This window comes from Salmo trutta, chromosome 28 (assembly GCF_901001165.1).
Source record: "Salmo trutta chromosome 28, fSalTru1.1, whole genome shotgun sequence".
NCBI lineage: Eukaryota > Metazoa > Chordata > Actinopteri > Salmoniformes > Salmonidae > Salmo > Salmo trutta.
Window position 1 is genome coordinate 43,602,655 of NC_042984.1, and position 18,437 is coordinate 43,621,091.

At 41.0% G+C, this 18,437-nt stretch overlaps 1 protein-coding gene across 4 annotated transcripts in view; it reads left to right on the forward strand.

The window, feature by feature from the left end:
* The first annotated feature begins 687 nt into the window (after window positions 1–687).
* LOC115166309 (metabotropic glutamate receptor 7) overlaps window positions 688–18,437 on the forward strand; it is a 127,631-nt gene continuing 109,881 nt past the window's right edge. For 3 of the 4 annotated variants that reach the window (XM_029720195.1, XM_029720196.1, XM_029720197.1), the window contains exon 1: window positions 688–2,399. In XM_029720195.1, coding sequence (XP_029576055.1) covers window positions 1,890–2,399 — 510 coding nt within the window. In that variant the 5' untranslated portion in view covers window positions 688–1,889. The remainder of the gene's footprint in view (window positions 2,400–18,437) is intronic. The other variant, XM_029720198.1, reaches the window with a different exon arrangement.

Sequence of the window (18,437 nt, forward strand, 5' to 3'; positions counted from 1 at the left end):
AAGCTACCTACAACGAACACAATTGCATTTTATCAATGGCAATTTGAAAGCGCAGATATACCGTGACGAGATCCTGAGGCCCATTGTTGTACCATTCATCTGCCATCACCTCATGTTTCAGCATGATAGTGCACACCCCCATGTCGCAATTACTGAAAGCTAAAAATGTCCCATGTTCCCACCAATATCTAGCAACTTCGCACAGCCATTGAAGAGGAGTGGGACATCATTCCACAGGCCACCGTCAACATCCTGATTAGCTCTATGCAAAGGAGATGTGTTGCACCAGATACTGACTGGTTTTCTGATCCACACCCCTAGTTTTTTTTTAAAGGTATCTGTGACCAACAGAATTTCCAGTAATGTGAAATCCATAGATTTGTGCCTAAGGAATAATTCATTTTTTTCAATTGACTGATTTCCTTCTATGAACTGTAACTCAGTAAAGTTATTGACATTTTTGCATGTTGCTTTTATATTTCTATTCAGCGTATATATTATAATTATTGTGTAATACTACCCCCCAGCTAAGGATCATTGTAAAATATTCCTATCTCTCTTGGAGTTGAACAAGTAGGCAGTTTTCTCAACACAGTTGGACTTCCTGTCATGTATTGTACTCGTGAAACGTCTACATAATCTGCACTGTCAAATGATAAAAAATTATCCCAGATGAGCTGACTATTATGGTGGCCATTTCAGATATTTGTTTACACAAATGTATAATTAGGTGGGTGGGTGGGTGAGTGAGTGAGTGCGAGAGAGAGAGAGATTTGGGATTTCAACGGACCCCCAAACGACTGCGTGAGGCAAAAGGCTCAGTGCGCACCGACGTCGATAATGTGAAGGCAGGAAAGGCAGGAATGGATTAAAAACTTGTGGTTTACTATGTTTTGCCTTGACTGAGTAATGTAGCCAAAAGACGACGCACTGACAGAGAGGATTTAAATACTTGCCCAAACCTCCCAAAGATGACTTTCTACGGGTAGAATATTTGGAACCCACCTTGAGAAGTAGGCTAATTCACCTCGGGGTTTTTCAAGCAGATTGAATGACGCCTCTCAATGATAGCGGGTGAAAACTAAGCGCGCATGGTGAGTTATTCTGTGAGTCATTCATTTGTTTTATGAATATACGATTTTTTTGCGGAGTAGAAGACGATAAAGAAAGAAGGATAGCGTGTTTGCGTTTTTGTTCACTTCTATATGTCGATCCAACGATCGTAGTTTTATTCGTGTAGATTTTTAGTGATGATATAGACTGCTGGTCGACCGAGACGCAGCAGGCAGATCATAGCGGACACGCCAGATCCGTCACTGCGCTCATGTGAAGTTGGCCTCGGCAAAAATAATGTCACCCAGTTCTGCTGGACCTAAGATCAAAGATAATTTTTTTTAAAGGTTGTTCGATCTTGTCGATCTATTAGTTCTGTGAAATACATTTTACCGTATGCTTTTTCCTCAGATTGTTATGACCAGACCCCTTTTACTGTGTTCAAGCTAATAGATGTTGCTTTCAGTGCTTTGGTTAGCCTACTGTCATAAATAGTTTTGTGACAGTGGAACCCTTGAGTAAAGTCTATCATTATTGATGTTTTCTCAGACAAAAATGATGTCAATTGCCTCGTTTACCTGAGCAATTTTGAATCCTCGTCAAATGGTGTTTTTGATTCAACAAGCTACGCCAAACACTCCTGGGGGTCAAGCGATGGGCGCAGTTTGCCTGAGTAGAAACCGAAGTCGTCTCGATTTTTTTCATCCAGTTTGTTGAATCTCCTCCTTGGTAATAGGAATTGGCTCGTATTAACACACTTTACTGCCATTTAGGTAGTGATATAGGTGGATTGCAGCCTCCCCTTTCGCTAGAACTAACTCAGCCGTCGGAGCATCATGGCTCGTTACGCTCTCGGAACGAAGCAACACCCTCGCTTTCTATGGAGAGTGTTTTGGTTGACGAGAACCTTGGTGGATTTTGCGCTGTCGCAGGAGGTTTACGCACCCCATTCTATCCGGATTGAGGGACATTTGACCCTCGGTGGTCTCTTCCCTGTGCACACCAGAGGGGCCGAAAGCACGCCTTGTGGAAATATCAAAAAGGAGAACGGGATCCATCGGCTGGAGGCCATGCTGTATGCTCTGGATCAAATTAACCTCGACGATCAACTTTTACCCAACATCACCCTAGGCGCCCGGGTGCTAGACACTTGTTCGAGGGATACATATGCGCTTGAACAATCATTAACTTTCGTTCAGGCATTGATACAGAAGGACACTTCAGATGTGAGGTGCACCAATGGAGAACCGCCCGTGTTCGTCAAGCCCGAGAAAGTGGTTGGAGTCATTGGAGCCTCGGCAAGTTCTGTATCGATTATGGTCGCCAACATTTTGCGCCTCTTTCAGGTGAGTTCACCTCTGGGACTTCCCCCGTAGGCCTATCTGTGGATGAAATATAGTTTAAGTTTAGCTAAATGTGTTTGAAACAACATGTGCAAACTAGTCCAATTGTATTATGTTATTTGTCTAGCCTACTTTTATTTGACAATCTATAGCCTACTTGTTGCATTACGTTATATTTTGATCCCCTATTTTCTCTAAAAGAAAAGAAAAGGAGAGAATCCTAGCCTCTACATATCCAACCAAATCCTTGGTCTATATACTTCTCAAGTGCTCTCTTAGTTACATTGAGGAGAATGAGAAAAGGTTGAGAGAGTTTGAGTGGTGGGCTGTTGCGCTTCCCTCCCTCTCCCTCAGTCTGCCTTTCCCTTTCTTCATGGTGGGTTGAATGCGCTGTGAAGGGGCTTCGACAGACTGACACACTCACACCCATGCACTAGTAAAAAAACACTACTGTAACCGAATGACGAAGGCTACACACGTATCACCAGCGGTTATATTATTTCAGGCATTTTTGACAACTGTTGTGGTTCTGACATCGTAGCACAGGATAACTATTGAAGTTTCAATGTATTCCATTTCTTGAGTGAAAATGAGGTCTCCCCAAGCTGTCTTTTTAAGTAGCCTACGATGATTTTGTGCCCCATGGCTATTTAGTTTTTATTCGAGATGTTTGTCAATGTCACCATGTTGACTTGGCTAATTCCAGAATCTGTACTGTTTTGGTTTATAATGAGACACAGTGACCGCAGTAGAATGTTTAAGTACTCCCTGTTTTCTTCACACAGGCCTGCATACCTGTCCTTTAGCCTTGTTGAGAGTCAGAAGAGCACAGACATACAGACAGCCTGCCCACTGTTAGTACTGAAGTGGAATGAGGCACCCAGCAGAGCTCCAATACAGCAAATTAATTATTAAAAACACATGTTTAGAGCAAAATATGCAATTACTTGAAATAGTCTGCATTAATGTGCCACTGTACAAGCCAACATCTAAGCAAGTTATCTTGTCTGAAGATATAAGATGTGCCGTTCAGAAGGGTTAGAGTTAGTGTTTGCGCTAGTGTCTTGTAGTAACAGATTGGGATTACAGTCAATGCCATAATTGTGTTTTCCCAGATCAATTAAACCAAGCACAGCACAGGACTAAGTAGCTGTTTAAAAGAGACTGAAGCCATCAAGGTACTTTATGAAAGCCACAGACACACAAGCACACACACTATTACCCTCTCTCTCTTAATACCAATCTTTACCAGACCAATCCAGTCATGCTGGTCTCAAGGGCTTTGTGGCTCTGTTGGGTGGATATGCTGGTTGATGGTGTTAAATTCCCTCTACCATTATCTCTGCAAGGTTGGAATCAGGATTCTCTGTTAGAGTGAAGGCACCTGAAGGACAATAATTGTTTGTGTCTTTCCCAAATGTAAGTGATTATGTCTAAAAGATGTTCCTTGAGTATAGCATTAGAACTCATCCACATCACCAAAAAGTTTTGGGGGTGTCAGGGGACTTGGAGATCATATAAGATTCCTTGGGGGGGGGGGGGGAGGAAGGATACTAAGCCCCTAATTCTGTCGTCTCCAGGTGCTCCAGTGTCTGTCTGTGTGTCAGGCTGCAGCAGTAGCGTAGGTGGGGTGTTTGCTGTGGCACCGGAGCGTCGGCGTAGTAATCAGGCTTGGGGAATCAGTGGGTTGACAGGCGCTGTCACAAAGCTCCTTCCTGCATTTGCTCAGGCAGTCACTCTGCATTTATGTTAATTTCCACCACTGCACCGCTCTGGCTGCTGTCGTATAGCTGTCACTGGCTATGTTGATCCCCACAGTCAAACTCTACACAAATCCCAGGGAGGATACAGTAGATTTGATTAAAAGTCTCCATTTTCAACAGATTTCAATATTGAGACAATATGGGCTTCTTTAAGTTTGTTGCTCTTTCTCCCCCTCTCATGTTCTAGTCATGATGATTATATTGATAGTAAACATTGATCAAGAGGAATTGGCTATGAGTCCCAGTGGTAATCAATATAATCTGGGAATGACAGCTCCCTGCCCATTTACACTCATCATTCTCACTGCAACTGATTAATTTGTGATAGCAATTAGAAGTTTCACAGATTGTTTTCAACTCCAATCCATCAAGTTGAGAATACATTTTCTCGAAAGCAGAATGAAACACCTGTTCAAGCCTGACTGAAAAAGCAAGTGCCATTTCTGCTTTTAAAATTGGGAGAAAAAGCTCCCTACTTCATAAATTACATCTTGTTCTATCAGACAAGCTGCGCCTGATGTCATTTTCTGTACATTGTCAGTGATAAAGAATATAAAGTAGTCTGTGCTTGAACAACTGTAGTTGTGCAACGTAATCTAAGTAAACAATACATACCAACAAAGTCAAATACTCTTCATATAAAAGTACAATTATTTATTTAAGGTTAAAACATTGGGATGTATCGGTCAACCATAATCGTTGTCATAACCTCTTCAAATCCAGTCAGTGCACAATCCCATAAATCATGGAATGTGGTGTAATATTCTCTTTGTCTGCAGTGAAACTGTATGGACCCCAGAGGGGTCGATCATCTTCATAGAGCAGTGGATCAGTGTTGTGATCCTTCAGTGAGGATTTCAGTGAGTCACCATATAACCCAGCCATTGTGTTAATCTCCCCCCTGTGATAAATGGAACATCAGGGAAGTTAAATACAGATTGTAGGTTTTATTGCCAGACACTAAATACCGCTGTTGTCTATTTAAGGTGTGAGTGGCCACTGAACTGTTAATGCTGGGAAATTGACGAGGGATAGATTTTTCTGAGGACCCAGGAGAGTTGATCAATACTGTTTCCATGGTGAGGCCGATTTGCTCTGAAGATGTTTTTATTTCCCTTCCACCAAAATATAAAAAAAGAAAAATAATTGCATAAAACTTCTGAATTATGACGCAATGTTCAAACTAAGGAATTGTTATTCTCAACCTTTGAGAGATGATCTTAATTGTTTTTCATCGCTCTCTGTTTTCGAGACATTCTCCCACGCTATGAGAAAAGCCTCTGCCTCAGCCCAAAATCCTTAGTGTCAGTGTCCATTTGTAACTCTTGGCCCGTGTAACGACTGGTGAACTCTATTTTTTTTATCCGGCTGGCATTTTATATCAGAGGAGGGCTGCCTGCTATTTTCTTCCTCTCCTTCCCAAAGAGCGAGGCGTTACTTGTTTTGAATGCAGGTGAACTCTTTCTTGTCCTTCTGTCAGGGGACTGGGCCCCTGCGGACTAGCTGTCTAGGTGAAGCATTGATGTCCTCTCATAGCCTGACAGGCAAGGTACTGTTTTTATCTCTCGCCCTTTCCCAAAGAATAATCAATACAATCGAGGTGAGGTAGATTGAAGCCTGACAGACAGACTGATCTATTCAGCTGACAGCCGGAAGCTCTGACAGACATGTAGGGGAGATGGGTTGCGTAACTGGCACACAAAGCTGTCACCAAATTTCTTAGGTTAAATGTGTCTGCTTGTTCAAACACAGTATGCCATTTGCACATTCATGTTTATGACAGCACAGGTCAATTAGTCTCATCTAGGGCACCTTTATTTATGTCTCCAGCGAGTACATGTCAACTGAACAACCCCATATATATATATATTGGGGTTGTTCTTGGATGGCCAAAAAAGCCGATACCGATTAATCGGCCAATTTTTTTTTTTAACATTTCTTTTACTTTTTATTATTTTATTTTTATTTTTGGGTAATAATGACAATTACAACAATACTGAATGAACACTTATTTTAACTTAATATAATACATCAATAAAATCAATTTAGCCTCAAATAAATAATGAAACATGTTCAATTTGGTTTAAATAATGCAAAAACAAAGTGTTGGAGAAGAAAGTAAAAGTGCAGTATGTGCCATGTAAGAAAGCTAACGTTTAAGTTCCTTGCTCAGAACATGTGAACATATGAAAGCTGGTGGTTCCTTTTAACATGAGTCTTCAATATTCCCAGGTAAGAAGTTTTAGGTTGTAGTTATTATAGGAATTATAGGACTATTTCTCTCTATACGATTTGTATTTCATATACCTTTGACTATTGGATGTTCTTATAGGCACTTTAGTATTGCCAGTGTAACAGTATAGCTTCCGTCCCTCTCCTCGCTCCTACCTGGGCTCGAACCAGGAACACATCGACAACAGCCACCCTCGAAGCAGCGTTACCCATGCAGAGCAAGGGAAACAACTACTCCAAGTCTCAGAGCGAGTGACGTTTGAAACGCTATTAGCGCGCACCCGCTAACTAGCTAGCCATTTCACATCGGTTACACCAGCCTAATCTTGGGAGTTGACAGGCTTGAAGTCATACACAGCGCAATGCATTGCGAAGGGCTTCTGGCAAACGCACGTAAGTGCTATTTTGAATGAATGCTTACAAGCCTGCTGGTGCCTACTATCGCTCAGTCAGACTGCTCTATCAAATCATAGACTTAATTATAACATAATACCACACAGAAACACGAGCCTTAGGTCATTAATATGGTCGAATCCGGAAACTATCACGTTTATTCTTTCAGTGAAATACGGAACCGTTCCGTATTTTATCTAACGGGTGGCATCCATAAGTCTAAATGTTCCTGTTACATTGCACAACCTTCAATGTTATGTCATAATTACGTAAAATTCAGGCAAATTACTTCGCGACGAGCCAGGTGGCCCAAACAGTTGTATATACCCTGACTCTGCGTGCAATGAACGGAAGAGAAGTGACAATTTCACCTGGTTAATATTGCCTGCTAACCTGGATTTCTTTTAGCTAAATATGCAGGTTTAAAAATATATACTTCTGTGTATTGATTTTAAGAAAGACATTGATGTTTATGGTTAGGTACAGTCGTGCAACGATTGTGCTTTTTTCGCAAATGCGCTTTTGTTAACTTCTATGGGCTAGGTGGGACGCTACCGTCCCAACTGTGGGAAACAGCCAGTGAAATATCGGGGTGGAAAATTCAAAAACAACAAAATGTCATAATTCAACTTTCTCAAACATACAACTATTTTACACCATTTTAAAGAAACTTCTCCTTAATCTAACCACATTGTCCGATTTCAAAAAGGATTTACAGCGAAAGCAAAACATTAGATTATGTTAGGAGAGTACATAGACAAAAATAATCACACAGCCATTTTCCAAGCAAGGACATGTGTCAATAAAACCCAAAACACAGCTAAATTAAGCACTAACCTTTGATGATCTTCATCAGATGACACTCCTAGGACATTATGTTACACAATACATGTATGTTTTGTTCGATAAAGTTCATATTTATATCCAAAAACAGCATTTTACATTGGCGCATGATGTTCAGAAAATGTATTCCCACCAAAACGTCCAGTGAATGTGCACATCAATTTACAAAAATACTCATCATAAACGTTGACAAAATATATAACAATTATTTAAAGAATTCTAGATAGACTACCCCTGGATGCAACAGCTGTGTCAGATTTTAAAATAACTTTATGGAGAAAGCACATTTTTCAATATTCTGAGTACATAGTTCAGCCATCACGGTGAGCTATTCAGACACCCGCCAAGTTCGGCGCAACCTAAACTCAGAATTAGTATTGGAAGTATTCTCTTACCTTTGCTGATCTTCGTCAGAATGCACTCCCAGGACTGCTACTTCCACAAGAAATGTTGTTTTTGTTCGAAATAATCCATATTTATGTACAAATACCTCCGTTTTGTTCGTGCGTACAGTTCACTTATCCAAAGGCATAATGCGAGAGCGCGGAACGAGAGATGAAAAGTCAACATTTTCCATTACCGTACTTAGAAGCATGTCAAACACTGTTTAAAATCAATCTTTATGGTATTTTTTATGTAAAATTGCGATAATATTCCTACCGGACAATAGCAGATTCATTCAAGAAGAAAAAGAAGGAGGGGCGTGCTCGCGGGACCGAGCATATCCAATCCCTTTGTTGCCAGGCAGACCACTCAGTAACTGAGCTTCTATTATCTGCCCAGTGACAGGAAAATGCTCAAACCACTTTCTGAAGGCTTTAGACAGCCAATGGAAGCCTTAGGAAGTGCAACGTCACCCCACAGACACCGTAGCTTCGATAGAGAATCAAAAGAAGAACTACAATTCTCAGACTTCCTGCTTGACTTTTTCTCAGGGTTTTGCCTGCCATATGAGTTCTGTTATACTCACAGACACCATTCAAACAGTTTTAGAAACGTTAGGGTGTTTTCTATCCAAATCAACTAATTATATCCACATTCCAGTTTCTGGGCAGGAGTAATAACCAGATTAAATCGGGTACGTTTTTTTATCCGGCCGTGAAAATACTGCCCCCTATCCCAAACTGGTTTTAACCGTAAGGTTGCATCCCCAAGCTGACAAGGTAAAATTCTGTCATTATGCCCCTGAACAAGGCAGTTAACCCACCGTTCCTAGGCTGTCATTGAAAATAAGAATGTGTTCTTAACTGACTTGCCCAGTTAAAAAATATTTATATACATTTTTTTTTTAAATCGGTGGCCAAAAATACCGATTACCAATTGTTAGGAAAACTTGAAATCGGCCCTAATTAATCGGCCAATTATCGGTTAAAGTAGGAAGTTTACATACACTTAGGTTGGAAGCCTTAAAACTCTTTTTTTGCAACCACTCCACAAATTTCTTGTTAACAAACTATAGTTTGGCAAGTCGACTAGGACATCTACTTTGTGCATGACACAAGTAATTTTTCCAACAATTGTTTACAGATAGATTATTTCACTGTATCACAATTCCAGTGGGTCAGAAGTTTACATACACTAAGTTGACTGTGCCTTTAAACAGCTTGGAAAATTCCAGAAAATTATGTTATGCATTTAGAAGCTTCTAATAGGCTAATTGACATAATTTGAGTCAATTGGAGGTGTACCTGTGGATGTATTTCAAGGCCTACCTTCAAACTCAGTGCCTCTTTGCTTGACATCATGGAAAAATCAAAAGAAATCAGCCAAGACCTCAGAAAATAATTGGAGACCTCCACAAGTCTGGTTCATCCTTGGGAGCAATTTCCAAATGCCTGAAGGTACCACATTCATCTGTAAAAAAAACTATAGTACGCAAGTATAAACACCATGGGACCACGCAGCCGCCTTACCGCTCAGGAAGGAGACTCGTTCTGTCTCCTAGAGATGAACGTACTTTGGTGCGAAAAGTGCAAATCAATCCCAGAACAACAGCAAAGGACCTTGTGAAGATGCTGGAGGAAACCGGTACAAAAGTATCTATATCCACAGTAAAATTAGTCCTATATCGACATAACCTGAAAGGCCACTCAACAAGGAAGAAGCCACAGTTCCAAAACCGCCTTAAAAAAGCCAGACTACGGTTTGCAACTGCACAAGATCGTACTTTTTGGAGACACGTCCTCTCGTCTGATGAAACAAAAATAGAACTGTTTGGCCATAATGACCACAGCTATGTTAAGAGGAAAAAGGGGTAAGCTTGCAAGCCGAAGAACACCATCCCAACTGCGAAGCATGGGAGTGGCAGCATCATGTTGTTGGGGTGCTTTGTAGCAGGAGGGACTGGTGCACTTCACAAAATAGATGGCATTATGAGGAGGAAAATTATGTGGATATATTGAAGCAACATCTCAAGACATCAGTCAGGAAGTTAATGCTTGGTCGCAAATGTGTCTTCCAAATGGACCATGACCCCAAGCAGACTTCCAAAGTTGTAGTAAAATGGCTTAAGGATAACAAAGTCAAGGTATTGGAGTGGCCATCACAAAGCCCTGACCTCAATCCTATAGAAGATTTGTGGGCAGAGCTGAAAAAGCGTGTGCGAGCAAGGAGGCCTACAAACCTGACTCAGTTACACCAGGTCTGTCAGGAGGAATGGGCCAAAATTCACCCAAGTTATTGTGGGAAGCTTGTGGAAGGCCACCAGAAATGTTTGACCCACGTTAAACAATTTAAAGGCAATGCAACCAAATACTAATTGAGTGTATGTAAACTTCTGACCCACTGGGAATGTGATGAATGAAATAAAAGCTGAAATAAATAATTCTCTCTGCTATTATTCTGACATTTCACAAATCTTAAAATAAAGTGGTGATCCTAACTGGCCTAAAACAGGGCATTTTTACTATGATTAAATGTCAGGAATTGTGAGAAAATAAGTTTAAATATTTTGGGGTAAGGTGTATCTAAACTTCCAACTTCAACTGTGTATATGTATACACATATATAAAAAACAATTCCTGACATTTAATCCCAGTAAAAATTCCCTGTCTTAGGTCGGTTAGGATCACCACTTTATTTTAAGAATGTTAAATGTCAGAATAATGGTAGAGAGAATGATTTATTTCAGCTTTTATTTATTTCATTTCACTCTGAGTGTGATACAAAGAGCTCCCAGAGAGTGAGTTTTTTTCTCCCAGATACAGGAAAATGCTGATAAGAATGATCATTTATTCAGACTCCCAGGAGAAGTTATTATGCTGAAAATGGAGCCCTGTTAGTGTACAAAAAGGTGAAGAGTGATTGGCATGATTAAGCATACACGCGTGGCCCCAAAATTGCCTTTTAGAGCCCCAGCTTTGTAAACAAACCGTGTTTTATACTCACGCTCAGCCCATCGGACATTTAGGCACTAGAGGAGGCTGCTGGGAGGAGATATAGGAGGACGGGCTCATTTTAATGGCTTGAATGGAATAATTGGAATCTTACCAAACACATGAAACACATATTAACAAATTGTTTCACTCTGTTCCATTGATTCCATTCAATCATTACAATGAGCCCATACTCCTATAGCTCCTCTCACAAGCCTCCTCGTGTATGCACATACAGTGCCTTGCAAAAGTATTCACCCCCTTGGCGTTTTTCCAATTTTCTTGCGTTACAAATTAATTTAAATGGATTTTTATTTGGATTTCATGTAATGGACATACACAAAATACTCCAAATTGGTGAAATGAATAAAATAACTTGTTTCAATTATTCTAAAAAAAAAAAAACGGAAAAGTGGTGCGTGCATACAGTGAGGGAAAAAAGTATTTATCCCCTGCTGATTTTGAACATTTGCCCACTGACAAAGAAATGATCAGTCTATAATTTTAATGGTAGGTTTATTTGAACAGTGAGAGACAGAATAACAACAAAAAAATCCAGAAAAACGCATGTCAAAAATGTTATACATTTATTTGCATTTTAATGAGGGAAATAAGTGTTTGACTCTGTGGAGGGAGCTGAAGGTTCGAGTTGCCAAACATCAGCCTCGAAACCTTAATGACTTGGAGAAGATCTGCAAAGAGGAGTGGGACAAAATCCCTCCTGAGATGTGTGCAAACCTGGTGGCCAACTACAAGAAACGTCTGAACTCTGTGATTGCCAACAAGGGTTTTGCCACCAAGTACTAAGTAATGTTTGGCGGAGGGGTCAAACACTTATTTCCCTCATTAAAATGCAAATGAATTTATAATATTTTTGACATGCGTTTTTATGGATTTATTTGTTGTTATTCTGTCTCTCAATGTTCAAATAAACCTACCATTAAAATTATAGACTGATCGTTACTTTGTCCGTGGGCAAACGTACAAAATCAGCAGGGGATCAAATACTTTTTCCCTCACTGTATGTATTCACCCCCTTTCGCTATGAAGCCCCTAAATAACATCTGGAGCAACCAATTACCTTCATAAATCACGTAATTAGTTTGATTGCACAAAGGTGGACTTTATTTAAGTGTCACATGATCTGTCAAATGATCTCAGTATATATACAACTGTTCTGAAAGGCCCCAGAGTCTGCAACACCACTCAGCAGGGGGCACCACCAAGCAAGCGGCACTATGAAGACCAATGAGCTCTCCAAACAGGCCAGGGACAAAGTTGAGGAGAAGTACAGATCAGGTTTGGGTTATAAAAAAATATCAGAAACTTTGAACATCCCATGGAGCACCATTTTAAATCAATTATAAAAAAATGGAAAGAGTATGGCACCACAACAATCCTGCCAAGAGAAGGCCGCCCACCAAAACTCACAGACCAGGCAAGGAGGGCATTAATCAGAGGCAACAAAGAGACCAAAGATAACCCTGAAGGAGCTACAAAGCTCCATAGTGGAGATTGGAGTATCTATCCATAGGACCACTTTAAGCCGTACACTCCACAGAGCTGGGCTTAACGAAAGAGTGGCCAGAAAAAAGCCATTGCTTAAAGAAAAAAATAAGCAAACACGTTTGGTGTTCGCCAAAAGGCATGTGGGAGACTCCTCAAACATATGGAAGAAGGTACTCTGGTCAGATGAGACTAAAATTCAGATTTTTGGCCATCAAGGAAAACGCTATGTCTGGCACAAACCCAACACCTGTCATCACCCCAAGAACAACATCCACAGTGAAGCGTGGTGGTGGCAGAATCATGCTGTGGGGATGTTTTCCATCGGCAGGGACTGGAAAACTGGTCAGAATTGAAGGAATGATGGATGGCGCTAAATACAGGGACATTCTCGAGGGAAACCTGTTTCAGTCTTCCAAAGAGTTGAGACTGGGACGAAGGTTCACCTTCCAGCAGGACAATGACCCTAAGTATACTGCTAAAGCAACACTCAAGTGGTTTAAGGAGAAACATTTAAATGTCTTGGAATGGCCTAGTCAAATCCCAGACCTCAATCCAATTGAGAATCTGTGGTATAACTTAAAGATTGCTGTACACCAGCATCCAACTTGAAGGAGCTGGAGCAGTTTTGCCTTGAAGAATGGGAAAAAATCCCAGTGACTCTATGTGCCAGGCTTATAGAGACATACCCCAAGAGACTTGCAGCTGTAATTGCTGCAAAAGGTGGCTCTACAAAATATTGACTTTGGAGGGGTGAATAGTTATGCACGCTCAAGTTTTTTTTTTCTTATTATTTCTTGTTTCACAATAAAAAAATATTTTGCATCTTCAAAGTGGTAGGTATCTTGTGTAAATCAAATGATACAACCCCCCCCAAAAAATCTATTTTAATTCCAGGTTGTAAAGGTAACAAAATAGGAAAAATGCCAAGGGGGGTGAATACTTTCGCAAGCCACTGTACAATGTAGGTGACTAACGTAATAAATAAAACATTCCTCATTCAAACCAGCTGTCATACTGGCTTACATGGGGGTTCCTGAGGTCAGAGATTTCATGTCAGTGAGAGATTGGGAATCTTTGTTTGCCCATTAGTTGGTCCTGGATATTGATGGGGCATGGGGATGGGGGAAATTGACTCTCTTATTCACCTTACATCAGAATGTATGTGGAGTCATGTATGTATAGTTCCACCCGAATACCGGTACACATCATGTATATCCACACACAAAGACATCTCCAGCTGATCCTATAAACATTTTCATTGCATCCTTCAGGCATGTCTTAACTACATTTTCCCCATATTTCTCTGTATAACACCACATCACAGACTTCAACAACCTCAAATACCTTGTTCCTCACACAGCCCGCAGGAACCAATCCAAGGTATAAGGAGAGAATGAAATGGTATTTTCCAGGCTGCAGTGAGTGGAGGGCAGGCCAGTGTTGACTCTCCCAGCCAGCCAGGAATGACCACCCAACTCTGGAGAAAAACAGAGGACCTACTTAATAGCTTAACTCCCCTCACATTGCGGTCAAAGCACTTTTCCCCCCCAAAACGTATTGTTAGGTTGACAGTAAAATGTGACTCTGAGGATGGAGTTCAAGTTCTGTACAGTTGATCTGGCCAGTAGAATGAGTTATAGTAGGGAACCCCATTACATCCAATCCTTTGACGGGGATGAGTGGAGAGAGGGATGGGGTGGACTCTGTTGTGTTGGGAAGATGAGGGATGGGGTGGACGCTGTTGTTTTGGGAGGATAAGTAGAGAGAGGAGTAGGGAGGAGTGCTATGTGTTGGGAGCACATTTGTTCCTTAAAACCTCTTACATCTAGACGTTCCGCTAGCGGAACACCTGCTCCAATATCCAATGATGGGCGTGGCGCGAAATACAAACTCCTCTAAAATCCGAAAACTTACATTTTTCAAACATATGACTATTTTACAGCATTTTAAAGACAAGACTCTCCTTTATCTAACCACACTGTCCGATTTCAAAAAGGCTTTACAGCGAAAGCAAAACATTAGATTATGTCAGCAGAGTACCCAGCCAGAAATAATCAGACACCCATTTTTCAAGGTAGCATATAATGTCACAAAAAACAAAACCACAGCTAAATGCAGCACTAACCTTTGATGATCTTCATCAGATGACAACCCTAGGACATTATGTTATACAATGCATGCATGTTTTGTTCAATCAAGTTCATATTTGTATCAAAAACCAGCTTTTTTACATTAGCATGTGACGTTCAGAACTAGCATACCCCCCGCAAACTTCCGATGAATTTACTAAATTACTCACGATAAACGTTCACAAAAAACATAACAATTATTTAAAGAATTATAGATACAGAACTCCTCTATGCACTCGATATGTCCGATTTTAAAATAGCTTTTCGGTGAAAGCACATTTTGCAATATTCTCAGTAGATAGCCCGGCATCACTGGGCTAGCTATTTAGGCACCCAGCAAGTTTAGCCTTCACCAAACTCCGATTTACTATTAGAAAAGTTTGATTACCTTTGGTGTTCTTTGTCAGAATGCACTCCCAGGACTTCGACTTCAATAACAAATGTTGGTTTGGTCCCAAATAATCCATAGTTATATCCAAACAGCGGCGTGTTGTTCGTGCGTTCAAGAAACTATCCGAATTGTAAAGAAGGGTTACGAGCACGACGCTTTTCGTGACAAAAAATTTCTAAATATTCCATTACCGTACTTCGAAGCATGTCAACCGCTGTTTAAAATTTTTATGCTAATTTTCTCATAAAAAAGCGATAATATTCCGACCGGGAGTCGTTGTATCCATTCAAAGACGATAGAATAGAAACATGGGGTCGTCTCGTGCACGAGCATGAGTCCCATTGTCCGCTGATAGACCACTTAGCAAATGCGCTAAAGCTTTTCAGCCAGGGCTTGGAATTACGTCATTCAGCTTTTTGCCGCCTTCTGAGAGCCCATGGGAGCCGTAGGAAGTGTCACGTAACAGCAGAGATCCCCTGTATTGGATAGAGATGATCAAGGAGGGCAAGAAATGGTCAGAGAGGGCGCTTCCTGTTTGGAATCTTCTCAGGTTTTGGCCTGCCAAATGAGTTCTGTTATACTCACAGACACCATTCAAACAGTTTTAGAAACGTGAGTGTTTTCTATCCAAAGCTAATAATTATATGCATATTCTAGTTTCTGGGCAGGAGTAATAATCAGATTAAATCGGGTACGTTTTTTATCCGGCCGTGAAAATACTGCCCCCTAGCCATAAGAGGTTTTAAGTAAGGATGCCCCTGTCACTTCTTCACTAAAAATATAAATATGGGGTTTATTTTTTGTTTTTAGGTAGATGATCTTCGATCGATGCAGAATGTAAGGGTTGAAACAGTTAACCTGACCTAAAATATGACTACTGGGTTCTCAGTGAACAAAATAGTAAATGAGTAGTATATCATATTTGTCCTTGGTTATCCAGATTTACTAGAAAGGTTTCTTTTTAACAGAAAAGTCCTAATCCAAATACTACAGCTATACAGCATGTAGTAGAATAAATACATATATGTTTTGGCTATCTATTTTTCGTTCTTCTCCTTGAGTTGAATTAAGTCCTAATCCAAATACTACAGCTATACAGCATGTAGTAGAATAAATACATATATGTTTTGGCTATCTATTTTTCGTTCTTCTCCTTGAGTTGAATTACCAAACACCTGTACATGACCTTAAAGCTAATCTCTTATTCAATACATACAATATGAGGCAAATCACTTTCAAATCACCTCTCCCATTCTGATAGCATTACTGATGCCTCTTCCCTTCCTCCCCTCTTCCTACTCTTCCTTCATACATGGTGCTTCAGAAGTCCTATTCCACAAAGCCTAATCCTGTGGAACTGGTTGTCAGGGAAAATTCTCTCTCAACGCATGAAAGATCTTGCAATTGAAGAAATGCAGAGGAGCCAAAAAAAACTCATCCTCCTCCCAACCACAATCTCCACCGCCACTCACCCCTTCGCCTCAACTAACCTCCTCCCACCCCCTATCTTACACACACGCGCACACACACACACACACACACACACACACACACACACACACACACACACAGAGAGACAGAATCACATTCCACAAGATACTTTTTGTAGTCTGATGGCAGCCTAACTAAGTGGAAAGTGCACTGCTCACAAGGCCTGCCTGGTGTCCCCAGAGGTTGGGGGCACTGCACTGGGCCAGCCCTGTTATGTTGAGACTGAGACTGCTGGATGTCTCTGTGAGGAGACTAATGCGGACAGGCATGCACACTGAAGACTGACTGACAGGAGATGTGAAGATAGCTAACGTACCACGACCTAAGCTCTGCATCACTGAAAGAAAAGCCTAGCAGACTGCTAAAAGTGTCTTGTGGACAAAGTGTGTGTGTAGAGCTTTTGTGTGTGTGCATGTACTGCACATGTGTGTTAGGGAGATGGCAGGGACCCGTGGTGTGTATCCACTCACATTATACACAATAAACCTTCATTAGAATTCATTGGTTGTCCTTCAGTTATCTTATTACAGAAAGCCCTATGGCCATCTAAAAATGTCTGCTGTCAATGGATAGTAATAAATCGGCACCGCATCAAACAACAGAATGACGGTGTATATTTAAGGAGAGGAAATTATTATAATAGGACAAACTAAGACCTGTTGATTTCATAACTTAACAAATGTATAAGATTATCGCTTTAGAATTTAATAATCTGAAATTTGCTCTTGGCTATATTTCTCTGGGGATGGTGGTTAGTGAGTGTTCCATTTTCTCTCCCTTTCTTTCTCTCAGCCTAAGCTTTGCAGTGGTGTGTGTGTGTGTGTGTGTGGTCCTCTGAGCTTGGAAAGTATGCCATTGTGCTGCTGGAAAAGCATACAGTACATGAGCATTTCAATCTAAAAGGACCCATAAGCACCAACGTGAAGTTCATAGGAGCATGTCAAATTTGTTGTCAAAGCAAAAACTGATTTCTAGATTTTTGTGTGCAAATTTATTCAAAGTAAAAAACAGAAATACCTTATTTACATAGCTATTTAGACCCTTTGCTATGAGACTGAAATTGAGTTTAGGTGCATCCTGTTTCCGTTGATCATCCTTGAGATGTTTCTACAACTTGATTGGAGTCCACCTGTGGTAAATTCAATTGATTTGACATGATTTGGAAAGGCACACACCTGTCTATATAAGATCCCACAGTTGACAGTGCATGTCAGAGCAAAAACCACAAAGTCGAAGGAATTGTCTGTAGAGCTCCGAGACAGGATTGCGTCGAGGCACAGATCTGGGGAAGGGAACCAAAATATTTCTGCAGCATTGAAGGTCCCCAAGAACACAGTGGCCTACATTATTTTTAAATGGAAGAAGATTGGAACCAAGACACTTCCTAGAGCTGGCCTCCCTGCCAAACTGAGCAATCGGGGGACAAGGGCCTTGGTCAGGGAGGTGACCAAGAACCCAATGGTCACTCTGACAGAGCTCTAGATTTCCTCTGTGGAGATGGGAGAACCTTCCAGAAGGACAACTATCTCTGCAGCAATCCACCAATCAGGCCTTCATGGTAGAGTGGCCAGACAGAATCCACTCCTCAGTAAAAGGCACATGACAGCCCGCTTAGAGTTTGCCAAGAGGCACCTAAAGGACAATCAGACCATGAGAAACAAAATTCTCTGGTCTGATGAAACCACAATTAAACACTTTTGCCTGAATGCCAAGCGTCACGTCTGGAGGAAACCTGGCACCATCCCTACAGTGAAGCATGATGGTGGCAGCATCATGCTGTGGGGATGTTTTTCAGCAGCAGGGACAGGGAGACTAGTCAAGATTGAGGGAAAGATGAACAGAGCAAAGTACAGAGAGATCCTTTATGAAAACCGGCTCCAGAGCGCTCAGGACCTCAGACCGGGGCGACGGTTCAC